At 42.0% G+C, this 23,013-nt stretch overlaps 1 protein-coding gene across 3 annotated transcripts in view; it reads left to right on the forward strand.

The window, feature by feature from the left end:
• The window catches only part of LOC124000499 (hypoxia up-regulated protein 1-like), a 23,555-nt gene extending 5,406 nt beyond the window's left edge, over positions 1–18,149 (forward strand). For all 3 annotated transcript variants that reach the window (XM_046306892.1, XM_046306893.1, XM_046306894.1), the window contains 23 exons: positions 240–333; positions 635–713; positions 863–1,017; positions 1,809–1,885; positions 1,987–2,168; positions 2,312–2,427; positions 3,426–3,612; positions 4,029–4,163; positions 6,113–6,195; positions 9,235–9,367; positions 9,551–9,732; positions 11,244–11,382; positions 11,760–11,811; positions 12,436–12,512; positions 12,626–12,781; positions 13,676–13,860; positions 14,114–14,201; positions 14,322–14,578; positions 15,198–15,282; positions 15,483–15,747; positions 16,114–16,221; positions 16,525–16,632; positions 16,918–18,149. In XM_046306892.1, coding sequence (XP_046162848.1) covers positions 240–333; positions 635–713; positions 863–1,017; positions 1,809–1,885; positions 1,987–2,168; positions 2,312–2,427; positions 3,426–3,612; positions 4,029–4,163; positions 6,113–6,195; positions 9,235–9,367; positions 9,551–9,732; positions 11,244–11,382; positions 11,760–11,811; positions 12,436–12,512; positions 12,626–12,781; positions 13,676–13,860; positions 14,114–14,201; positions 14,322–14,578; positions 15,198–15,282; positions 15,483–15,747; positions 16,114–16,221; positions 16,525–16,632; positions 16,918–16,967 — 2,993 coding nt within the window. In that variant the 3' untranslated portion in view covers positions 16,968–18,149. The remainder of the gene's footprint in view (positions 1–239; positions 334–634; positions 714–862; positions 1,018–1,808; positions 1,886–1,986; positions 2,169–2,311; positions 2,428–3,425; positions 3,613–4,028; positions 4,164–6,112; positions 6,196–9,234; positions 9,368–9,550; positions 9,733–11,243; positions 11,383–11,759; positions 11,812–12,435; positions 12,513–12,625; positions 12,782–13,675; positions 13,861–14,113; positions 14,202–14,321; positions 14,579–15,197; positions 15,283–15,482; positions 15,748–16,113; positions 16,222–16,524; positions 16,633–16,917) is intronic.
• Positions 18,150–23,013: the final 4,864 nt, after the last annotated feature.

Here is a 23,013-nt window from a genome sequence, read left to right on the forward strand (position 1 = left end):
CCCTGAACAAGGCAGTTAACCCACCGTTCCTAGGCCGTCATTGAAAATAAGAATGTGTTCTTTAACTGACTTTCCTAGTTAAATTAAATAAAGGTGTAAAAAAAGTGTTATCAGAACTTGAAATCGGCCCTAATTAATCGGCCATTCCGATTAATCGGCCGACCTCTAGTCTGTAATCATCACTTTATTACAAAAGTACAGGTAATGGAATAATCATACCCATTATTTTGTCCATACAGCCTCTGTTGCAGTCATGTCAGTTGACCTGGGCAGTGAGTGGATGAAAGTAGCGATAGTAAAACCTGGCGTGCCAATGGAGATTGCTCTAAACAAGTGAGTATTGCTATTTTCATTCTCTAGCCAGGTCATCGCAATGGGTTTAGGACTTTGTGCTTTTAGACCAAAATCCCTATTCTATTTCATGTTTGATAAGTATTCATGTGTGAGTACGCTAGCTGTTCTTTAGTGTTTACAATGCATGTAAACATGGCAATACCTAAATGGGCCCGTGTTGAATAGTGAACGAAAATTGGCTGAACTAATGGTCAGTTTATGATAAAGATTTTTTTTAAAGCTTTCTCAAAGCTTTAACTTGTTTCAAATAGTCTGTCTTATCCTTCTTTGTGTTGCACAGGGAGTCCAGGAGGAAAACGCCAATAGCTGTGTGTTTAAAAGAAAACGAGAGACTTTTTGGAGACAGTGCATTGGGAGTGGTAAGGCACTTTGTCATAGATAACCTACCAGGTCACATGTTTTAAAATGTCTATCATACAGTTAGTGCTCTGTATTCCCCCACGTGAATCAATGAAGTTCATGAATTAATATCTACACTGACATTGATTTGTTTTTCTTTCTCCCGCAGTCTGTGAAGAACCCCAAATTTGTCTATAGGCATCTTCAGAGCCTCCTTGGCAAGAAGCATGACAACCCACAGGTGGCGGTCTATCAGAAACGCTTCCCCGAGCACCATCTGGTGACTGATGAGAGTCGGGGCACAGTTCTCTTTAGCAACTCGGAGTAAGTCGTTTTTGATTTCATCTCATTGGTTCCCTTTTCCTTTGTTTAGCAGGAGATGATTGAGCCAAGTGATTTGTTGACGAGTACTAATAATCCGGATTTCTATGGACGATATGGGGAAAAATGCTGACCCATTAACTTATTGTTTGTCAGTGTACAACGTTCCTTTGTGTACTGCCCAAATAGCACATTTTAAACCGCCTGTGACAATGTCATTGATCCAGTATGTCCTATGCTGTAGTTGTGGATAAGAGTGATTGGTTCTGGGGCCTCGTTTCTCTAAGGCATTGTGGCACAGTGGTCTAAGGCACTGCATTGCAGTGCTGGAGGCATCACTACAGATCCAGGTTTGATCCCAGGCTGTGTCGCAGCCGGCCGCAACCGGGAGACCCATGAGGCGGCGCACAATTGGCCCAGCATCCAGGTTAGGGGTGGGTTTGGCCGCCTGGGATGTCCTTGTCCCATCACGCTCTAGCGACGCCTTGTGGCGGCTGGGTAAATACATGCTGACTTCAGTCACCAGCTGTACGGCGCTTCCTCCGACACATTGGTGCGGCTGGCTTCCGGGTTAAGCGAGCAGTGTCAAGAAGCAGTGCGGCTTGGTTGGGTCGTGTTTGGGAGGATGCATGGCTTTCAACCTTCGCCTCTCCCGAGTCTGTACAGGAGTTGTGGTGATGGGACAAGACAAACTGCATATCATGAAATTGGGGTGGAGAAAGGGGTTACAAAAAAATATATTTTATAAAAATATGAAGTGCTTGGCTGTAATGTCTACTCTGTTTTCCTTGCAGAGAAATGCAGTACTCTCCAGAGGAGCTCCTGGGCATGGTTTTGAACTATTCACGTGGACTTGCTCAGGACTTTGCAGGTTTGTCTGTTCACTAGTAGTACGGGGAAAAGGTTTTCTCTCAACATTGTTGCACAATTATTTTGAAGCCCCCCTTGAATGTATTTTACTCTCGCTTACAGAGCAGCCCATCAAAGATGCAGTGATCACCGTCCCAGTCTTTTTCAATCAGGCAGAGCGCAGAGCAGTCCTGCAGGCTGCACAGATGGCAGGTGTTAAAGTCCTTCAGCTCATCAACGACAACACGGCGGTGGCACTCAACTACGGCGTCTTCAGGAGAAAAGACATCAACAGCACAGCACAGGTGCGCTAACTAGGCTGCTTTTACAAGCGTTTTTTAACTAGGTTCAGTCTTTTTGAGTTTGAGCGCTTCATAAGTTGTTTCGTGGGTCAGAAAAGTTGCTTTGTGTAACCCTAGACCTATATTCCCGTTGTCTCTCGCTACAGAACATAATGTTCTATGACATGGGTTCAGGCAGCACAACGGCAACCATCGTCACATACCAGACAGTCAAAACCGAAGAGTCGGGTTCCCAGCCACAGCTCCAGATACGAGGAGTGGGGTAAGACAAAAGGACCTGTATACACACTTTTACACACACACACACACACACACACACACACACACACACACACACACTGTAACACAGGATGTTGGGGAAAGCACACGCCTTGCACTCTGCTCTAATCATTATGAAATAAGTACTAGTTTTGTTTTCATTCTATATACAGTGAGCTCCAAATGTATTGGGACAGTGATTAAAAAAATATGTTTTGGCTCTCTACTCAAGCACTTTGGAACGATAGAATGAGTATGAGGTTAAGGTGCGGACTGTCCACTTGAATTTCAGGCTTTTCATCCATATCGGGTGAACTGTTTCGAAATCACAACACTTTTGTACGTAGCCCCCCCTTTTTAGGGGACCAAAGGAATTGGGACTAATTCCGCTGTGTAGTTAAGCATTTGCTCTCATATTCATGGTACGCTATGACCACATCAAGTTTGACTCGACATTTGTTGGATGCATTTACTGTTTGTTTAGGTTGTTTCAGATTATTTTGTTACCAATAGAAATTAATTGTAAATGTATTGTCATTTTATTGTAACTAAATGTTTCGAAACACTTCGACGTTCATGTGGATGCTACCATGATTACGGTTAATCCTGAATGCGTCGAGTATTACAAAAATATTATATCCCCCCCAAACATGCTAACCTCCCCTGTTATTGTAATGGTGAGGTTATCATGTCTTGGGTGTTTGATATTTGTGCTCCTAACCCTAACTTTATAATAAACCATATAAGTGAATTTGTCCCTATACCTTTGCTCCCCTAATAATAGGGGGGGGGGGGGTGTACAAAAAGGTGTTCTCTAAATGGTTCATCCAATATTGCTGAATATACCCTCACATTAAAGCTTAATCTTTTCAAAACAATGTGTCACTGTCCCAATTCTTTCGGAGCTCACTAAGTATTTATATTTTCAATGTCTTATTGTGGATCGATGACAAGCACATTTCTCAAATGTTCCTAACCTAACAATGTTCTGTCTTTGACCAGGTTTGACCGCTCTCTGGGGGGCTTTGAGATGGAGCTGCGGCTGCAGGACCACCTGGCCAAGCTATTCAACAAGCAGAAGAAGACCAAGAAGGACGTGAGGGAGAACCACCGGGCCATGGCCAAGCTTCTCAAGGAGGCCCAGAGACTCAAGACTGTGCTGAGCGCTAATGCCGAATTCATGGCACAGGTGACGGGAACTTCGCTAACCCCAGTCTTACACCATTCTCCTTACCTTTGCTGCAGTTGAGAGTAGTTACCAGTTACTCCCGTGTCACCCGTAGTGTTCTACTGTAGATGTGTAACCTTGTAAAATAACTATACAGGTGAAGCCATCGCATTGCTTCTTTATCCCTCCATTCCCTGTCACTTCCAGTCTTGCACTGTTCTGCATATTTAGAGAAATATGGTATTTTTCTGTAACGTTTCTTATGTATTGATGTTCTGTCAGGTGTGTGTTAGATCTGAAAGTAAGCACCCATTCATTTGGGGAAATTTTTTTAGCTGCACTTTTACACTTTTACAGTTTTACCCATATTGTTCTACTGTAGATGTGTATTACAGTACATGTAAACCAAATATACTCTCACTCTCTTTGTTGTTCAGGTGGAAGGGCTGCTGGATGACATGGATTTCAAGGCCAAGGTGACCCGTGTGGAGTTTGAGACCCTGTGTGCTGACCTTTTTGAGAGAGTGCCTGGCCCTGTACAGGATGCCCTCAGCTCTGCAGAGATGTCCCTGGTGAGTCACCGTAGCGTGTGTGCATTCATTAGGCACCAAATGGACTTAATCAGGAAGGGACTCCCTGGATTTGTCCAATAACTAGATTTTTGGTTTTCCATTGAAAACCTTAAAACATTTCCCATTGAGTGCCTTAATGAACATGACACTTGTTTGTCCATTGATATTTTAGTAAAGCAGTGGCCGACTTTATTTTACATTTTGGGGAGACTTGGGACTTTTTATGAACGACAGACAAAAGCATCAAAAGTCACAGGAAAACCAGCATTATCAAAAAGAATACTAAAGGATATTTGTTCTGAGGTGTCTTTGATCTGAGATGACAGATTGGAGACAGATAAAAAAATTTGGCACTGAAGTCTCTATATACTTCCATTCATTTTTTTGAAAAACTGGTACCGGGGGACCTTCATGCGAGTCTTGTGAGGCCTGTGGGCGTCCTAGAGCAAAACAACCAACGTGTTTGAGTCTCACCTTTGCAAAGAGGGCTCATATTAGTGTGTAGCCCAAACTGTTTTGACGCTACAGACCGAACTTGGCAGATCGGCTGTACCGACATCAGACGAGTCCCAAGATGCTTGTGGGAGTCGACGAGAAAAAATCTCAACTTTCCATAGAGGGGTCATAATATACCGAACAAAAATATAAACGCACCTATTTAGTTAGTTCATATAAGGAAATCAGTCAATTGAAATAAATGTATTGGGCACTTTTCTGTGGATTTCTCATGACTATTTATCATGACTAGGAATACAGATATGCATCTGTTTGTCAGACCCCCACCCCCCCAAAAAAGTCTGTACATGGTGTGACCAAATGCCTCATGCAGTGCGACACATCTCCTTCGTGTAGAGTTGATCAGGCTCTTGATTGTGGCCTGTAGATGCTGGATATTGGTGGGAACTGGAGTATGCTGTCGTACAGGTCGATCCAGAGCGTCCCAAACATGCAGACCATGGAAGGACCATATGCAGTCCACTGAAGAACTGGGACATTTTCAGCTTTCCGGAATTGTGTACAGATTGTTGCGACATGGGGCTGTGTATTATCATGCTGAAAATGAGGCGACGGCGGTGAATGAAGGGCAGGACAATGGGCCTCAGGATCTCGTCACGGTATCTCTGCATTCAAATTGCTGTAGATTTAAAATGCAATTGTGTTTGTCCGGAGCTTATGCCTGCCCATACCAAAATCCCACCGCCACCATGGGGCAAACCGCTCGCCCACACAATGCTGTACACATTTCATCAGCTGTCAGTGTGGCTGGTCTCAAACGATCCCGCAGGTGAAGCCGGATGTGGAGGTCCTGAGCTGACGTGGTTATACACGGTTGGCAGTTGAGGCTGGTTGGACATACTGCCAATTTCTCTAAAATGACAGAGGCGGCTTACGGTCGAGAAATTAACATTCAATTCTCATGTAAATTGCACGCTCCCTCAAAATTTGAGACATCTGTGGCATTGTGTTTTGTGACAAACCGGGATATAAACACATTTTTGCACCCCATTTGAGAGAAATAAGCTTTGTGTGGCACAATTTTGGGATCTTTTTTATTACAGCTCATGAAATATGCGACCAATGCTTTACATATTTTTCAGTAGTTTGTAGGCCAACCCGTTTGGATGCCACAGACTATTTTGTAAGACTGATTTGCAGGATGTCTCATGGTCTGACTCACTGCAGATGTGGAAGTCCGACAGGCAGATGTGGTGGATTGAGATGGTCCAATGCAAAACAAAAACATATCTTGCTTAAACTGAACAGATTTTTATGGGATTGTTGTATTCTGCTAATTAGATTTCCACAAGGGTGTGGACATTGACCTTACGGGGTTAACCATGACATGTTTCAGCATGTCAAGCCTTCAGATTTCTACAGAGATTGATCCAACACATGTTTGTTTATTTGCAAGTACTGTAAGTATATCTTCCAACATTGTTTTCCAACAGGATGAGATCGAGCAGGTGATCCTTGTGGGTGGCTCCACCCGAGTGCCTAAGGTGCAAGAAGTGCTGCTCAAAGCCGTTGGGAAGTATGTCAACAGTTTCACTTGACACTGTCAATACTTGGGGCTCTACACTACATGAGGGACATATTGTCCAGGGTTTTGGCTGTAAGATGTCATATTCACAACAAACCTCCCTAGACAATGGAACACAATAGAATAGAGTAAGTGCTTTACCTGAAAGTGTCATAGGTAGTATCTACTAGAGTGATGGTATGTAACTCACATGTTGGAAATGCTCCATCCGGGATGAAAAGGCTTAAAGGGATAGTTAGACCCAAAATGAAACTTTGACAGGTGTTTTTGGAAATGAAAAATGGAAATTAGACTAAGGTGCACACCATTTGTTGTGAAGATCAGCTAGATATGCATTAATTGCAAATTAATATGAAAATAGGCCAATGTTCCCTTAAATTTGGGCACTGAGCAAATTGCAGGTCTGAGCGTGAAGTTGAAAGTTGTGAAAATTCTGTGCAACTTCCGGCTGTGCCTATTTTATGTTGCCAAGTAGACTACGATGGCTTTTTGATCCTAATGTATTAGGCCTACAGTGCCTTGCAAAAGTATTCAGTATTCCCCCTTGGCGTATTTCCTATTTTTGTTGCATTACAACCTGTAATTGATTTTTATTTGGATTTCATGGAATGGACATACACAAAATAGTCAAATGGTGAAGTGGGGGAAAAAATTAACTTGTTTACAAAAATTCTACAAAATGAAAAGAGTTGTGCATATGTATTCACCCCTTTGCTATGAATCACCCTAAATAAGATCTGGTGAAACCAATTACCTTCAGAAGTCACATTAGTTAGATGTTTTATTTTATTTTTTACCTTTTATTTTACTAGGCAAGTCAGTTAAGAACAAATTCTTATTTTCAATGACGGCCTAGGAACAGTGGGTTAACTGCCTGTTCAGGGGCAGAACGACAGATTTGTACCTTGTCAGCTCGGGGATTCGAACTTGCAACCTTTCAGTTACTAGTCCAACGCTCCAACAACTAGGCTACCCTGCCCACAGGTGGACTTTATTTAAGTGTCACATGATCTGAGTATGTGTATATGCATGCATGTATGCACCTGTTCTGAAAAGCCCCAGAGTCTGGGGCACCACCAAGCATGCGGCACCATGAAGACCAAGGAGCTGTCCAAACGGGTCAGGGACTAAGTAGTGAAGTACAGATCAGGGTTGGGTTATAAAAAAATATCAAACTTTGAATGTCCCACATTAAATGAAAAGAAAGTGGCACCACAACAAACCTGCCAAGAGAGGGCCTACCACCAAACTCAGACCAGGCAAGGAGGGAATTACTCAGAGGCAACAAAGAGACCATGAAGGAGCTGCAAAGCTCCACAGCGGAGATTGGAGTATCTGTCCGTATGACCACTTTAAGCCGTACATTCCACAGAGCTGGGATATATTGGAGAGTGGCCAGAAAAAGCCATTGCTTAAAGAAAACAATTTGCAAACACATTTGGTTTTTGCCAAAAGGCATATAGGAGACTCTCCAAACATATGGAAGAAGGTACTCTGGTCAATCTTTTAACACGATCACCCTGAGAACACCATCTTTTCATTGGCAGAAACTGTTCAGAATTGAAGAAATGATGGATGTCGCTAAAATACAGGGAAATTCTTGAGGGAAACCTGTTTCTGTCTCCCAGAGATTCGAGACTGGGACGGAGGTTCACCTTCCAGCAGGACAATGACCCTAAGCAAAACTTGAGTGTGTTAAGGGGGAAACGCATTTAAATGTCTTGGAATGGCCTAGTCAAAGCCCAGACCTCAATCCAATTGAATATGTGGTATGACTTAACCATTGCTGTACACCAGTGGAACCTATCCAACTTGTAGGTGCTGTAGCAGTTTTGCCTTGAAGCATGGGCAAAAATCCCCGTGGCTAGATGTGCCAAGCTTATAGACATACCCCAAGAGTCTTGCAGCGGTAGTTGCTGCAAAAGGTGGCTCTACAAAGTATTTATTTATAAGGCAACAAAATAGGAAAAATGCCACGGGGGGGGGGGGGGGGGGTGGTTGAACTCTTTCACAAGCCACTGTACAAGAGTAGCCTGCCATGAAACAATGGTGAAAATGCATCCCATAACATTTTAACATGGAAATAGTTGTTCTATAGTAGCAGCCAATGTAGGCATACATTCCATGAGACTTTTGAAAGAAACATGCAGGGATTGACATTGACCTGTTTGAAGGACTAGATAACAAGGTTACTGAATGTGGTGGTTGCAAGAAACCACTTTACGTTATTGTTCCCGAACCATTTATTATAATGAATCAGACAAATGGTGCTAACATCTGCCTATTGGCTACTTGGCTTAGTCAAGCTAACGTCAAAATACAGCAGACCCTTTTTTAAGACCAAAAATGGCTCTATACCGGACTTGCTTTTCAACGATGTCAACGAAATGTACATGTTTTGTGCTCTTGTGTGAAGCAATGACACCCCTATTGCTGACTAGAAATGAGCTTTTAACTGGGCTAATAATTCACTAACTAGCGAAGGATATTAATCAAATGTGCACACGTGGCTACAAGCAGCTCTTGCTTTGATCTCAAAACAAGCACATCTAAGCCTGTAAACAGTCCACTTCAAAAAATGTCACAGATCTGTATATGGCAATGGTCTATTTGCATATAGGCCTACTGCAGCTCTGATTGGTTATGCTGCACCGGTCTGTGTAGAGTACGGGCGCAATAGCATCCTACTCCAACGCGGTCTGCCTACAGAAAAATCTCTTATAATTTGTTACATTATGTTGCATTAAAAGTGGCTATTGCTTTGATCACAATTGCCACAGTAAAGGGAAATGATAGTTAACACCTGGTTAAACTCTAGAAAGTTGAGTGAAATTGTCTCGTGCACCTCTCCGTTCTGCGGTAGTCCCGGGGAGCTGCACGGCCATCTCGGGCTACACTGCAGCTTCGAGTGAACATTGGTTGAGGCATGTAGTTTCATATACCTAACCATTTGACTACTTTTGAGGTCTGAAAAAGTATCTGGCCAACCTTGTTTTTGAAGTGATATTTCACTTTGACCTGACTGTGTAGAGAGGAGCTAGGGAAGAACCTCAACGCAGATGAGGCTGCAGCCATGGGGGCTGTGTACCAGGCCGCTGCCCTCAGCAAGGCCTTCAAAGTCCAACCTTTCCTGGTTCGCGAGGCAACCGTTTTCCCCATTCAGGTAACACAGCCCATTCTTTAACATTGAAACCCACCCCTTAAAAAATAAATGATAATTGAATTGCCTCAATCCAAAATGAAAGTAAAAGCTAAGCACCACACAACTGCATGTCATATGGTGCTCATCTTTTACATTTATTTTGGATTGTAGCATACAGCTGTGTTTGTTTCTCTCACTCTCCAGGTGGAGTTCACAAGTGAGATGGAGGAGGATGGTTCCAGGATCCTGAAGCACAACACGCATATTCTGTTCCAGAGGATGGCCCCCTACCCCCAGAGCAAGGTCTTCACCTTCAACCACATTGACGACTTTGCCTTCAACATCAACTACGGCGATCTCAGTTTCCTGGGCCAGGAAGACCTCAGGTGAACACCACCCAAAATAAAGTTGGATTTAATTGGTCGGAATTTAGGTTCGGTTTCCTGGAGACAGATTAAGCCTAGACAGGGACTAAAGCATGCTGAATGGATGTTATTACGATCTCTTTTAGTCGGAATTTGGACTAATCTTCCACGAGTCCTCAAACATTAAAATACAACTCATCATAAGATCACATTTTCACATACAACACACTGTAACAGACATAACACTGACATATTGACCAGATAAAGTCTGAAATTCTAGTTTGATTCCTTCATCTACCATAGTCCTGCACAACCTTCCAATTTAAAATGGTTCTAAAGTATTGTTTGAATTTATATTGCAAGGTTTCTGGTTTGCTCAGAAGTTATTCCATTTCTTTATGACTCTAAATCATAATGTTCTTTTGTCTTCTGTCTGGATAAAACATAGCTGGTGGACAATCTATTCCTAATATTTACTGGAAGTCTGTCTCTTACCAACTGAATACTGTTATGAATAGAGTTTGGCTGTTTTTTAAATGGTGTACATTGTGAAATAAAATAAACATGTTTTTTAATTATCTTGATTGAGGACCAACAACTCATTGAGCATGACTACAACAGAAGAACCATATCTCCACATTTAAACAATCCTTGTTGCTTTGTTCTGTGCGATCTGCAGCCTCCTAATGTCACTTTCTGATGCATGACCACAGAACAGTAGGTCACCTGATTACCAATTAATGCTTGGGCTGTTTGCTAAAGAACATTTCCCAGTAAATATTTGGCTATACTTCTGATCATGCATGCAGTTTGAATATATTTTTTTACATGAGTTTGAGAACCTTGATAAGCAGTTGTCTTGCTGCACCCGTAGTAGTTTGGTTTCTGACACTTCCTCAATTTGTGGTTCCCCCCAATACTTAATTGTATCCCATGCTTTGTTGGCCTTTTGCTGATGGAACAGACCAACATAACCTTGGTTTTCCTGGTGTTCAAAACAAGTTTGTTCTGGGAAACCCACTCCATTATTTCCTGGATCTACTTGTAGAGCCTGCTGTACCTGTTGAACCAGTTGTCTTGCTGTATAAATTGTAGGATAATCTGCAAATATAGTAGTTTGAGATGACAAAAGGAAGGTTATATATATATGTGTGTGTGTGTTAAGTGGCCCAATGGAGAATACATTGTTTTGGGGTTTTTTAGCCTAGGATTTGATTGTCTGTGTCCAGGAAATCGGCCCATAGATTTACCCCACTCTGTGAGCCAACGCGGCTAAACGGCAAGGTCTGAAAAGGTTTTATGTAGACCGCCTGGAAAATTAAGGATATGCTATAGCAGCGTTTGTTCGGCCATTTATATTAGGGCTATAGACTCTAGGGGGACAAATAAAGCTGTTTTGAATTTAATTGGAATGGAAGTGACTTACAGCTAACTTACCTGTTGCATTAACTTTCAATTATCATCAGATGCATTAACTTGGAGGGGTCTGATTTGAATTGTAAATAATAAGTGTCATTTCTTTTTTCCACCAGTGTCTTTGGCTCTCTCAACCTGACCACAGTGCAACTGTCTGGGGTGGGCAGCAGCTTCCAGAAGCACACCGATGCTGAGTACAAGGGCATCAATGCCAGCTTCAACATGAATGAGAGTGGCGTGCTCCTCCTTGACCGGGTCAGTACCATATAATTACTTATCGAATGTGAATTATATGAACTCTATGGTCAGTGCAATCCTCTAATGCTTATGGAGCTCCTCTCTGGAAGTACAACTAAACCTCAAATACAAAACGCATCGGGCTTTTTACACTTTCAAGATGGTTGCAAAATACTTCCAAATGATATTTTATATTTACGTTAAGGTTTGATGCAACTTAAAAATAAAAAAATGTAAATCTACATTCTGAGGTTTGTAATGCCTTAATCTACCCACATAAATCCAATTAAAATTGGCTTGGTTTAAAGTTATTTTGAGTTGATTTAGACACTATTGAACTCTGTTTTGGGGTAATCGACATTGGCCTATCGCTTGAACTAAGTTGCTTTCTTCAGGTGGTGTCTGTCTTTGAGACCGTTGTGGAGGAGGAGGAGTCTACTCTGACAAGTAGGTTTTATGCTAACATCGTAATCATTTGACATCTGATCACCCATTTAGTCATAATCATAGTAGAGGTGGGCGACAGACAAAATTGCCTGAATTGATGCAAGAAATACGTTTATAACATTAATGTGCATCACTTTTTAAATGATCTTTTAAAATATTGTTACTAGTTTGGTTGTATGAAAAAGGAAACCGCACACTGCTCTTGATAGTATCACTGATTTTTTTTAAAGCCTACGTATCGGCCTCACTTCTGACGAAGGCCGTGCGACAGATATGTAAGCTTATTAAAGCTCAGTGATACTATCAAGAGCAGTGTGCGGTTTCCTTTTTCATTCATCAACTCTTGCCATGAACCTGCAAAAAGTTTGTTCAGATGTGCGAGTGCCTTTTGAGTTACTAGTTTGGTTGTAGCCATCAATTGTCAAATTAACAATCGCCCATATTAGCATACTTATTTAATTTCAAGCTTCACATTTCTCTAGTAGAGGCCATGAACTAATGAACTATATCAGCAAAATGCCTGCGATAAGGATCTGTATGGTAATGTCGATAATTTTCAGGTTATTGTCCCAGCTCTAAATCAGTCTCTTCCATGTCTTAATTCTGTCTCTTTTGACCTGTCAGAACTGGGAAATACAATTTCCAGCCTGTTTGGAGGGGGATCCTCGGAACCCAACACAAATGTGACTGAACCAGTTCAGGTAACCCTCTACTAAGTTACCATTCTAATGTAACAAGCACCCAAGTTCCTCCTTAACACTAGTTCATGGCTGTCTAACTGTCTCTGCTGCTCCCCTATTGTCTCTGAATCCAGGATGAGGAGAAGGTTCATCCGGAGTCTGTGAATGAGCAAGAGGAGACTGCGCCCCAGGAAGAGAAGCAGGAGGCTGGGGAGGAACAACAGCAGCAGGAGGAGGTGGCCCCAACCCACGAGAAGACTGAGGGAGTAGACAGTAAGGCTGATCTTCAGGTAAGAGCTTGGCTCAGTTGGATTCCACATAAATGCCTGGGATGTCGCTGGGCCTAGCTCAGTTCTCCTTGTTCCACATTGTGGAATATTTAGATGGAAATATGTAGAACAAAAATGCCTCTGGCATGTTTAAGGAATCCGGACAGCTCTATTCGTGACATTTCGAACTGCAACATTCCACAATGTTTGCCTTCTAAACGTGGCCCTGGTTGGTTTAGCTCAGCCCTGGGGTGTATTCAGTCATTTTGTGTTTAATGAACTTTCCAAAATGTTAACAATGTTGAATGGAATGCTTGGTATGTAATGTAGTTAGTCTGCTGTTTGAAGAGAGTCAGACCGAAATGCAGCGTGTAGGTTACTCATGACTTATAATGAAGAAAATAGCGGAACATGAAATAACTGAAAAATACGAAAACAACAAACGAGTGAAACTAATTACAGCCTATCTGGTGACTAACACAGAGACAGGTACAATCACCCACGAAATACAACGCGCACTCAGGCTGCCTAAATACGGTTCCCAATCCAGACAACGAGAATCAGCTGACTCCAATTAGGAATCGCCTCAGGCAGCCAAGCCTAACTAGACACACCCCTAATAATACACACTCCCAATTAATACAAACCCCAATACGAAATACAACATATAAACCCATGTCACACCCTGGCCTACCCAAACATATAACAAAAACACAAGATACAATGACCAAGGCGTGACATGGTAAGAGAATGTTGTCAAGAGTGGGGGGGTGTATACTAACCTCGCATGAATGAGTTTTAACTCATTCTCTTTTTGAATTCAACATTAAATAACTCATTACCGTAATGTAAATGAGGCTCTCTTGAATAAACCAAGATTCCATGAACTATTAAATATTTTATTTTTCTGAGCAGGATGAAAAGGAGGGAGCCAAATCTGGAGAAGAGGAGAAAACGGCAGAGGAAGCGGCAAAGACTGAGGCCGAGAAGAAAGCCAAGCATCAGAAGAAAAATGAGATCTATGAGGATGTCACAGTGGAGCTCCAAGTAAAAGACATCCTTAACCCTCATTTAGAAGCCATCACCACCTCAAACAAGAAGTGTGTTGCTCTCTCCTTATGACATTTTAGTTGGGCTCAAATGTGCAGGGTGGGGAAGTTGAAAATACATTTTTCAAGCTGTAATAATGCTGATATTGATGTAGCGTTGTGTCAAACATTGACAAACACCTAGTGATTCAGAGGCTTTGAATCTGTTGGTGTAATGGCTAAGTTGTTTGACAGACTCAGACCGAGGTTTGAGTCCCGGCTACCTCCACATTTGCTGCAATAATGTTTGTTTTCTTCCTGTCAGGCTCCAATACCTGACTGATAGAGACCTGAAGAAACAGGAGAGGGAGAAGACACTGAACAGCCTTGAGGCATTCCTTTTTGATACCCAGGTTAGAACAGTACCTTTACAGTACAACATCAGTATATTCTGTCTGGCGCTCTCACACGTGTGTGTCTGTGTATATATATATATATATATATATATAGCATTCTCTTCCCCCCTCCATTAGGACAAAATGTACCAGGAGGAGTACCAGGCAGTGGTGTTGGAGGAAGAGAAGGAAATCATCCTGGCCAAGCTGAGTCAAGTGTCGACCTGGATGGACGAGGATGGCTACTCTGCGTCCACCAAGGAGTTGCGGGAGAAGCTGCAGCATCTCAGAAAGCTGTGCAGGGCCATGTTCTTCCGTGTGGAAGAGCGCAGGAAGTGGCCTGGCCACCTGGCCACCCTGGAGAGCATGCTCAACCGCTCCAGCTTCTTCCTCAGGTGGGTCAAAGCAGCGATGTTAGAGCTCTAGGATCTGCTTCCCCTTCACCATTCATAACCTGGAATGGAAAAACTGGCCCAAGATCTGTTTATTTACCCTTATTTTACCAGGTCATTTTTATTTATTTAACGAGGCAAGTCAGTTAAAAGAACATTCTTATTTTACATTGACGGCCTACCCTGGCCAAACCCTCCCCTTACCTGGACGATGCTGGGCAAATTGTACTCTGCTCAATCACGGCTGGTTGTGATACAGCCCCAGATCGAACCAGGGTCTGTAGTGACGCCTCTAGCACTGTGGTGCAGTGCCTTGCCTGAAAACAATCTTTTACAGCAATGACCTGGGGAGGAGATGAATTAACAAATTGGAAGCTGGGGGTGATTAGGTGGCCATAATGGTGTCAGGGCCAGATTGGGGAATTTGGGATCTCTTTCCTTTGACCAGAGGAAAGAGGGACCCCTACCGGCCCTGTAACACTACTTTCGGCAGCATCTGGTTTCCCATCCAGCGACCGGCCAGGACCGACCCTGCTTAGCTTCAGAGTTTAACATTTTAGAGGTGAATCATGAGATGTACAATGCATCCATTTGACATGGGCCTTTGTGGTTTTTCCTTAAGGAGCTCCAAACTTGTACCAGAGGATGACCGAATCTTCACTGACGTGGAGCTGAAGATGTTGGAAAAAGTCATCAACGAGACCTCTGTATGTAATGATGTTTAATAATGTCCTATTTGTTTTACTCAGCGCATTTGTCAATTATATTATTTTGACCATTATTACTCAAATTTGAGATCATGTGGTTCAAAACAATCTATATGGAAGAAATTAACTTTGAGTGCCATCGTTTGTAATCTTTGATTATTTTTTCATTTTAACCACCAATACCTCCCCCTCTTCCACAGACGTGGAAGAACAACAAAGTAGCTGAACAGGAGAAGAGTTCTCCCACGGAGCAGCCTGTGCTGCTGTCCAAAGACATAGAGTCCAAGTGGGCTTTGCTGGACCGCGAGGTCAACTACTTGCTGAACAAGCCCAAGCCCGCCAAGCCCAAGCCCAAGGCCGCCAAGCCCAATAACAACAGCACCACAGAGAGCAGCAGCAGCAAGGCCAACGGCAGCAAAATGGAAGAGCGAGTCATACTTCCCAATGAGGAGACCAAAGACGAAGGTGGGAAAGCGGAAAACCAACACATTTCTGTTATGGAACATGTGCTTTATATATAGAGGTCATGTTCAGTAGGGAACACCGTAGCAAAACATTTTGAAACTAATTTGAGTGTATGGACTGTAGGTAGTCCCTCCCTGTTTAAGTACATTTCCTTCCGTTAGCTATGTAATGAAGGGGGTTCCTCAGCTGTAATTCATGTCACTTGTCATTTGCAAAGGAAGTGCTTTTGCAGACTTGTTCATATGACGTGTGATATCTTATTACATTACATTTAAGTCATTTAGCAGACGCTCTTATCCAGAGTGATCCCTTAGACAGATGTAATCATAGTCCACTTTTTATTGGTGGCATTTGTTTTCATTCAAGAGGGCACTGAGGAGGTGCAGCAAGAGGAACCGCCCATCAAAGAGCCCACTGGACAGAACACGGACTCACTCAGCCAATCACAGCCTACAGATAAAACTGCAAGTACAGGTGCGTCTGTCATAGAATGTATGTAATATGGTAATGTTCAGTTTGGCACACCGTAGCAAAAGGTTATGGAGCATTTATTGGACAAATCCAGGTAGTCCCTCCCTGTTTGACCATTTTTCTTCTGTTTGGTACGTAATTAAGGGGGTTCCTCGGCAATGAGTTTCATCTGTAATGAATGTCATTTGCAAAGGAAGTGTTTTTGCAGACTTGTTCACATGACATGGGAACTTGTCAATGATCCCTTGAACAATTCTAATCACCGATCAGTTCTCTTTTCATTGGCAACATTTGTTTTCATTCAAGAGGGCACTGAGGAGGTGCAGCAAGAGGAACCGCCCATCAAAGAGCCTACTGGACAGAACACAGACTCACTCAGCCAATCACAGCCTACAGATAAAACTACAAGGACGGGTACGTCTGTCATAGGAACAGTGTCTGCCATAGAAACTACCTTTTTGCGTATGTGATTTGGCACCCAGTTGCCTTTACAATTTCTTGCTACATAAGTGGGCATCTGATGGAAAAGAATTGGACATAGCATTCAAGCTAGAGCAACTGTCTGCAACTATGAAAAGGAAGGGCATTTTAGTTTTCTTGTCCTTTAGTCTTTATTTTGGTTTTATACCTGGTCATATTTGTAATACTGTGCTGCTACATATTTGAGTATAATATTGTATTCCTCCTTCCAATTTTCAGAACCAACAGAGAAGAAACAGTCAGAAAACCACAAAGGGGATGAGTTTTAACAGCTGGAACGAGATGTCATTGTATTTGTGGACTGTTTAATTGTTTCCTACATATTTTGGGGGTTTTGTTTTTCCAGCCTTTTATTTTGAAAACCGTAAAGTCATTGGATCAGCTCAAACTTCTTGAACTGTCTTATTCCCCCTACCTACCTCTCGTTCTCACTTTCTGTTCACCTTCATCCCCCTCTGTTGCCAAACATCTTTCCCCTCTTACTGACATGAGCAAGGAGCGCTGACTAAGCCTGGAATAACCAGCGAATGAAATGACACAAGACTTGAAGTTTGTATTCTACCATCCTGCCCTACAGGTTTAGGCATACTTTCCCACATGCAAACAACTACTTGGACAACTGTATATTTGCCCTTCATTGAACAAAGAAGTGTTTATTTTTGGTAGGACTAATGATAACAGGACTCAATGTTTCCTCCACTGGAGCTCTGTTGCGTTGCATTGTTTGTCGCTTTCTGAGATCAGGAAGGGTAGTTATGATTTGACCTCTCAAGCAGGCTTGTTTTCACGTAGCAAGTCTTGCTTTTATTTTATTTTTTGTGAGTTTGCACTGGTTGAGAAATATATCAAATGGGCTGGAGCTAATGTATGCTCTTGGGGAATGGGTTTTATGTGTATTTGAATATTGAATGCCTTAATACCTTGTATTGTGGCACATAAACAATCTGTGATTGTGTGCATCCAAATATTACTGATGACCAGTCGTTAAATGTGTTCATAGGTGTAAAATCTATTTCATGCTTTTCAGAACCTTCTCGCCATGGTCTTCTGACAATTCATCAATGAATTAGCTTGAGGGAAACATTTTTCACTGAAGTACATCTCTTGATTTCTAAAGTTAAATAAACTTCAATTACCAAGGTGTAATTTGGGCTTGCCATTGGTTGTGTTCAGTAGGTGAACAAAATAAGATGGCATTGATTATCGTTTTGTTATGCTGTGCCCTACTGAACACAACCCTGGTCTTTGTAAGGCTGCAAGTATGAATTTGAGGGCTGCTCAACTGTTGCACTGACAGAAGAAGATATTATCCACGTCTCAAGCTGCTTGAATCTCTACCAGAGGAGTGTGGTTCCTGTTTTTCGCATCACCTCAGATGGTTTGAGGGGGAATAAACTAACGGGATTGGGGGATGCCAATGCTTTTCTTTCTAAACTGTTAATAGTATTTTTTTTTAAATATGGTGATGAACAGTGGAATGTTTTTGTTTTTTCAATCCGTGTCTAAAAATAAGATGTGTATTTGAAGACCCACGTCATCTAACAAATACAAATGTACCGTTGTAACTCTGGGCTAGGGTTGATTCTGTAACTCAAATCTAAGTAATGGTTTCATTGCGTTTCAATTCCAGATTGGTCTGTGTGAATGTGTAACTGACCAACTTGAAGAGCAGCAGGACAGATTATGAAGAAAAATTGGACCATTTCTATTTTACTTGTATAAAAGATGTCAAGTGTTTGAGTATGGTCTTATACACCGGTATCTGTAAAGACTGGGACATTTAAGGAAAAGACAACTATAACATTTAAATATGAATTGATGGACCGCATCAAAAAGGAGCCTTTGAAACCCTAATACACATGTAGTCATTTTGAGTTGTGACATTTGGTTATATTGCATAGCATCCATTGACACTTGTCCCTAAACAAAGAGAACCCTTAATTCCAATAACAATACTAGACTTCCATTGCTTAAAAAGGAAATAAACTATTTAAACATGCAATGTGCAGGTTACACAGATATATTCACATGGAAAAGTGTTAATTTCAGCCTGAAATTTGCCAGTCATTTTTTTGGACTTAAAAAACCTTCCTACCTCAAGGGCTAGTAGCCTAGACGTGTTAAGACCAGCCAGCCATGCCCATGTCCTGAAAGTGAAATCCTTACCCATGTGCTATTTCCTTGAATAAGCTGTGTGGATGAAAGCAATATAGTCAACTGGTATGAAAATGTATTGCCAGATTGTACTGACCCACCTAGTCCTTTAGGTCAGTGAGCATAAAAACTATGATTTAGGGAAAGAAACCACATATCCAACAACTGTCACTTGTGTAGTGTCGTCTTCGACATGGTCCTTGGCTCAACGATCCAGTATGACATAAAGGATACCATAGAGATACAGAGTGCACCAATGACCCCTGCTGCTATGGCAACCTCCTGCACAGATTCATGTTTTCCGCGACTGCAGGTTCAAAGAAAAGACATCACTAAGATTTGTTTTTCGACACAACTTCAGTTGTTATATCGGTTGAAATTAAAATATGAAGTACTCAATATTGGGAAAAGGTTGCAGTGTCTATTTACAGCATGCATTGCCTTCAGAAAGTATTCATACACCTTGACTTAATCCACATTTTGTGTTACAGCCTGAATTAAAAATTGATTACTTTTCTCAACCATCTACACTACCCCATAACGACGAAGTGAAAACATTTTTTTTTAAACATTTTTGCAATAATATTGAAAATGAAATGCGGAACTATATCATTTACATAAATATTCACACCCGTTTGCTATGACACTGCAAATTGAGCTCAGGTGCATCCAAATCCTTTGATCATCCTTCAGTTATCACTACAACTTGATTGGAATCCACCTGGCCATCTGACAAACTGAGCAACAGTGCAAGAAGGACCTTGGTCAGGGAGGTGACCAAGAACAAAATGACCACTCTGGCAGAACTAAATTGTTCCATGGCTGAGATGGGAGAACCAGTCAGAAGGACAACAGTCTCTATAGCACTTCACTAATCCAGGCTTTATGGGGGAGTGGCCAGAAGGAAGCCACACCTGAGAAAATGGCACATGACAGCAGGTGAAAGACTGAGCATAATGCATAAGATTCCGTTGTCTGGTTAGACAAATTTAACTCTGGCCAGAATGCAAAGTGCTATGTCTGGAGAGAAAAAACAGGCACAGCTCATCACCTGTCTAACACCATCCCTACCATGAGGCATGGGTGTGGCAGCATGGTTTGGGGGTGCTTTTCAGCAGCAGGGACTGGGAGACTGGTAAGGTTAGAGGGAACAATGAATGGATGCAAACACAGGCAGATCCTTGATGAGAACCTGCTTCAGAGTGCAAACGACCTTAGACTGGAGCAATGGTTTGCGTTCCAACTGGACCATGACCCTAAGCATACAGCAAAGCAACGCTGGAATGGCTTCAGAACAAAAATATGAAAGTCCTTGACTTGAATCCCATTGAAAATCTGTGGAAAGACTTGAAGATTGCTGTCCACCACCGCTCCCTATCTAAATTAATAGAGCTTGAGAAAATCTGCAAGGAAGAATGGGAGAAAATCCCCAAATCCAGATGTGCAAAGCTGATACAGACAACCAAGATGACTAAAAGCTGTAATCGCTGCCAAAGGTGTTTATACAAAATATTGACTAGGGTGTAAATACGTATAAATGAGAAATGTCTGTATTTAATTTTCAATACATTTGAAAAAGCTTTCAAACATGTTTTTACTTTGTCGTTATGAGGTATTGTATGTAGATGGGTGAGGGGGGAAAGATCTATTTAATTCATTTTGAATTCCGGTTGTAACACAACAAAATGTAGAGTGTCAAGGAGTGTGAATACTTTCTGAAGGCACTCAATTTAATGTATAATACTGTATGTGCATTTCATGTAGATATCATATCAATGATTATGATTTTTAAAAAGATGATTACCTTCAGATAAGATTCTGACAGGATCACCTGCTTAAAAAAATAAGGAAATTCTGTGTTCATAACATCAAAACCCCCTTAACCAAAAAGGCATTACTGGTATATGAACGTGCAGTAAGTAAAAGTGATCCATAAATTGTTACTGTGTCTGCAATATTTTGCTGATGGGCGAATGCTGACGCGAATGATGATCATGAATGATCAGTGGTTTTTGCTCACCATAGTCCACTTGGGTGCGGATGGGTCTGAAGCTGACTGTGGCTGTGTTGGTCACAGCCGTGTACTGGACCTCCCACCTCCTTCTTGAGCAGATGATGTTGTCCGTTCAGTTCTGGGAAGAATAGGGGTGGTTGGAACAGCTTCCTTACACAAGGTCATAGGCTATAACTAGCATCATATACAGTGCCTTCGGAAAGTATTCAGACCCTTTGACCTTTTCCACATGGTGTCCACCTGTGGTAAATTAAATTGATTGGAGATGATTTGGAAAGGCAGACACCTGTCTATGTAAGGTCCCACAGTTGATGTCAGTAAAAATCAAGCCATGAGGTCGAAGGAATTGTCCATATAGCTCGAAGACAGAAATTTGTCGAGAAACAGATCTGGGGAAGGGTACCAAAACATTTCTGCAAAATTGAAGGTCCAGAAGAACATAATGGCCTCCATCATTCTTCAAATGGAAGAACTTTGGAACCACCAAGACTCGTCCTAGAGCTGGCCGCCCGGCCAAACTGAGCAATCAAAACAGTTTTTACTTTGTCATTGTGACGTATTGTGGGTAGATAAATGAGGAGAAAAAAAAAACAATTTCACCCATTCCAAAATAAGTCTGTGGAAAAGATCAAGGAAGCAGCAACTGACATGGAGCAGGGAGGTGCAGACAGTCCTCTCGCAGATTCTGGTAGAGCAGTGCAGGTGGTAGGTGGACAGCGTCCTGTTCTTGTACTTGACAAAGTGGAAGACCTCGAACGAGAAATGAGCTTTCTGCTGTTGCCCGTTCACACCCAACACTGTCTGGCCGTTCCGGTTACAGCTGAGAGAAGCAATGCGGTAAGTAATGTCAAGTAAGAAACGATGTGATCAATAACTTGATAATGAATCAATGACTATAATGTAGCTGCAGCTGAGTTTCTAGTCTATTCCTCATCCTCAACGCAACAGGCAACAGTTTCAAATTACAGTTCATATAAGGAAATCTGTCAATTGAAATAAATTCATTAGGACTGAATCTATGGATGTGACATAACTGGGAATGCAGATCAATCTAATTTTATTGATAATATGCAGAATATGTACATAAAAAATATGGATGAGCGATTGCCGTGCGGCATAGGCAAGATGCAGTAGATGGTATAAAATACAGTATATACATATGGGATGAGTAATGTATGCTATGTAGACATTATAAAAGTGGCGTTATTTAAAGTGACTAGTGATACCTTTATTAAATCCATTTATTAAATATATTAAAGTGGCCAGAGATTTGAGTCTGTATGTTGGCAGCAGCCACTCTATGTTAGTGAAGACTGTTTAACAGTATGATGGTCTTGAGAGAGAAGCTTTTTTCAGTCTCTCGGTCCCTGCTTTGATGCACCTGTACTGACCTCTCCTTCTGGGTGCTAAGCGGGGTGAACAGGCAGTGGCTCGGGTGGTTATTGTCCTTGATGATCTTTTTGGCCTTCCTGTGACATCGGGTGGTGTAGGTGTCCTGGAGGTCAGCTTGTTTGCCCCCTGTGATGCATTGTGCAGACTGCACCACCCTTTGGAGAGCCTTGCGGTTGTGGGCGTAGCAATTGCTGTACCAGGCTGTGATACAGCCAGACCGGATGCTCTCAATTGTGCACCTGTAAAAGTTTGTGAGTGTTTTAGGTGACAGGCCAAATTTCTTCAGCCTCAGAATCAGTACAAGACAGGGAGGACTGTCATTTGAATAGAGTTTAATGAAATGATGAACATTCATACCAGAAATACTTGAGGAAATCTGAAAGTAAAGGGAGGGAATAATAAGTCAAATGTTGCATGCACCTGTTATTCCCTCCAGGTCTATTTGGAAACTGCTATAGTTGTGCTAAGTGGAGCAGTCGAAATTTACACAATTGTTACCCAGAGGGAAATGGGGGAGGGCAATGTTTTTTCAATTTCAGTCAGGGGTAGGGTATAGTTTTTAGTCGTTTTTTTTGTCCAGTGTAGGGTCATGTCCTTTGTAATTGATTAAATGTCATATCGCTTAGGGTTCGAGAATTAGTTGCTTATCATGATATCTCGGTGTGCTTGATGATGCCCCTCATCCCTGATTCTCTGATGGGCTCGCAATATCATGTACATCTAGTGTGGTCTCAATCAAATGACCCATAGCCTAT

This window comes from Oncorhynchus gorbuscha, linkage group LG16 (genome assembly GCF_021184085.1).
Source record: "Oncorhynchus gorbuscha isolate QuinsamMale2020 ecotype Even-year linkage group LG16, OgorEven_v1.0, whole genome shotgun sequence".
NCBI classification, from domain to species: Eukaryota; Metazoa; Chordata; class Actinopteri; order Salmoniformes; family Salmonidae; genus Oncorhynchus; species Oncorhynchus gorbuscha.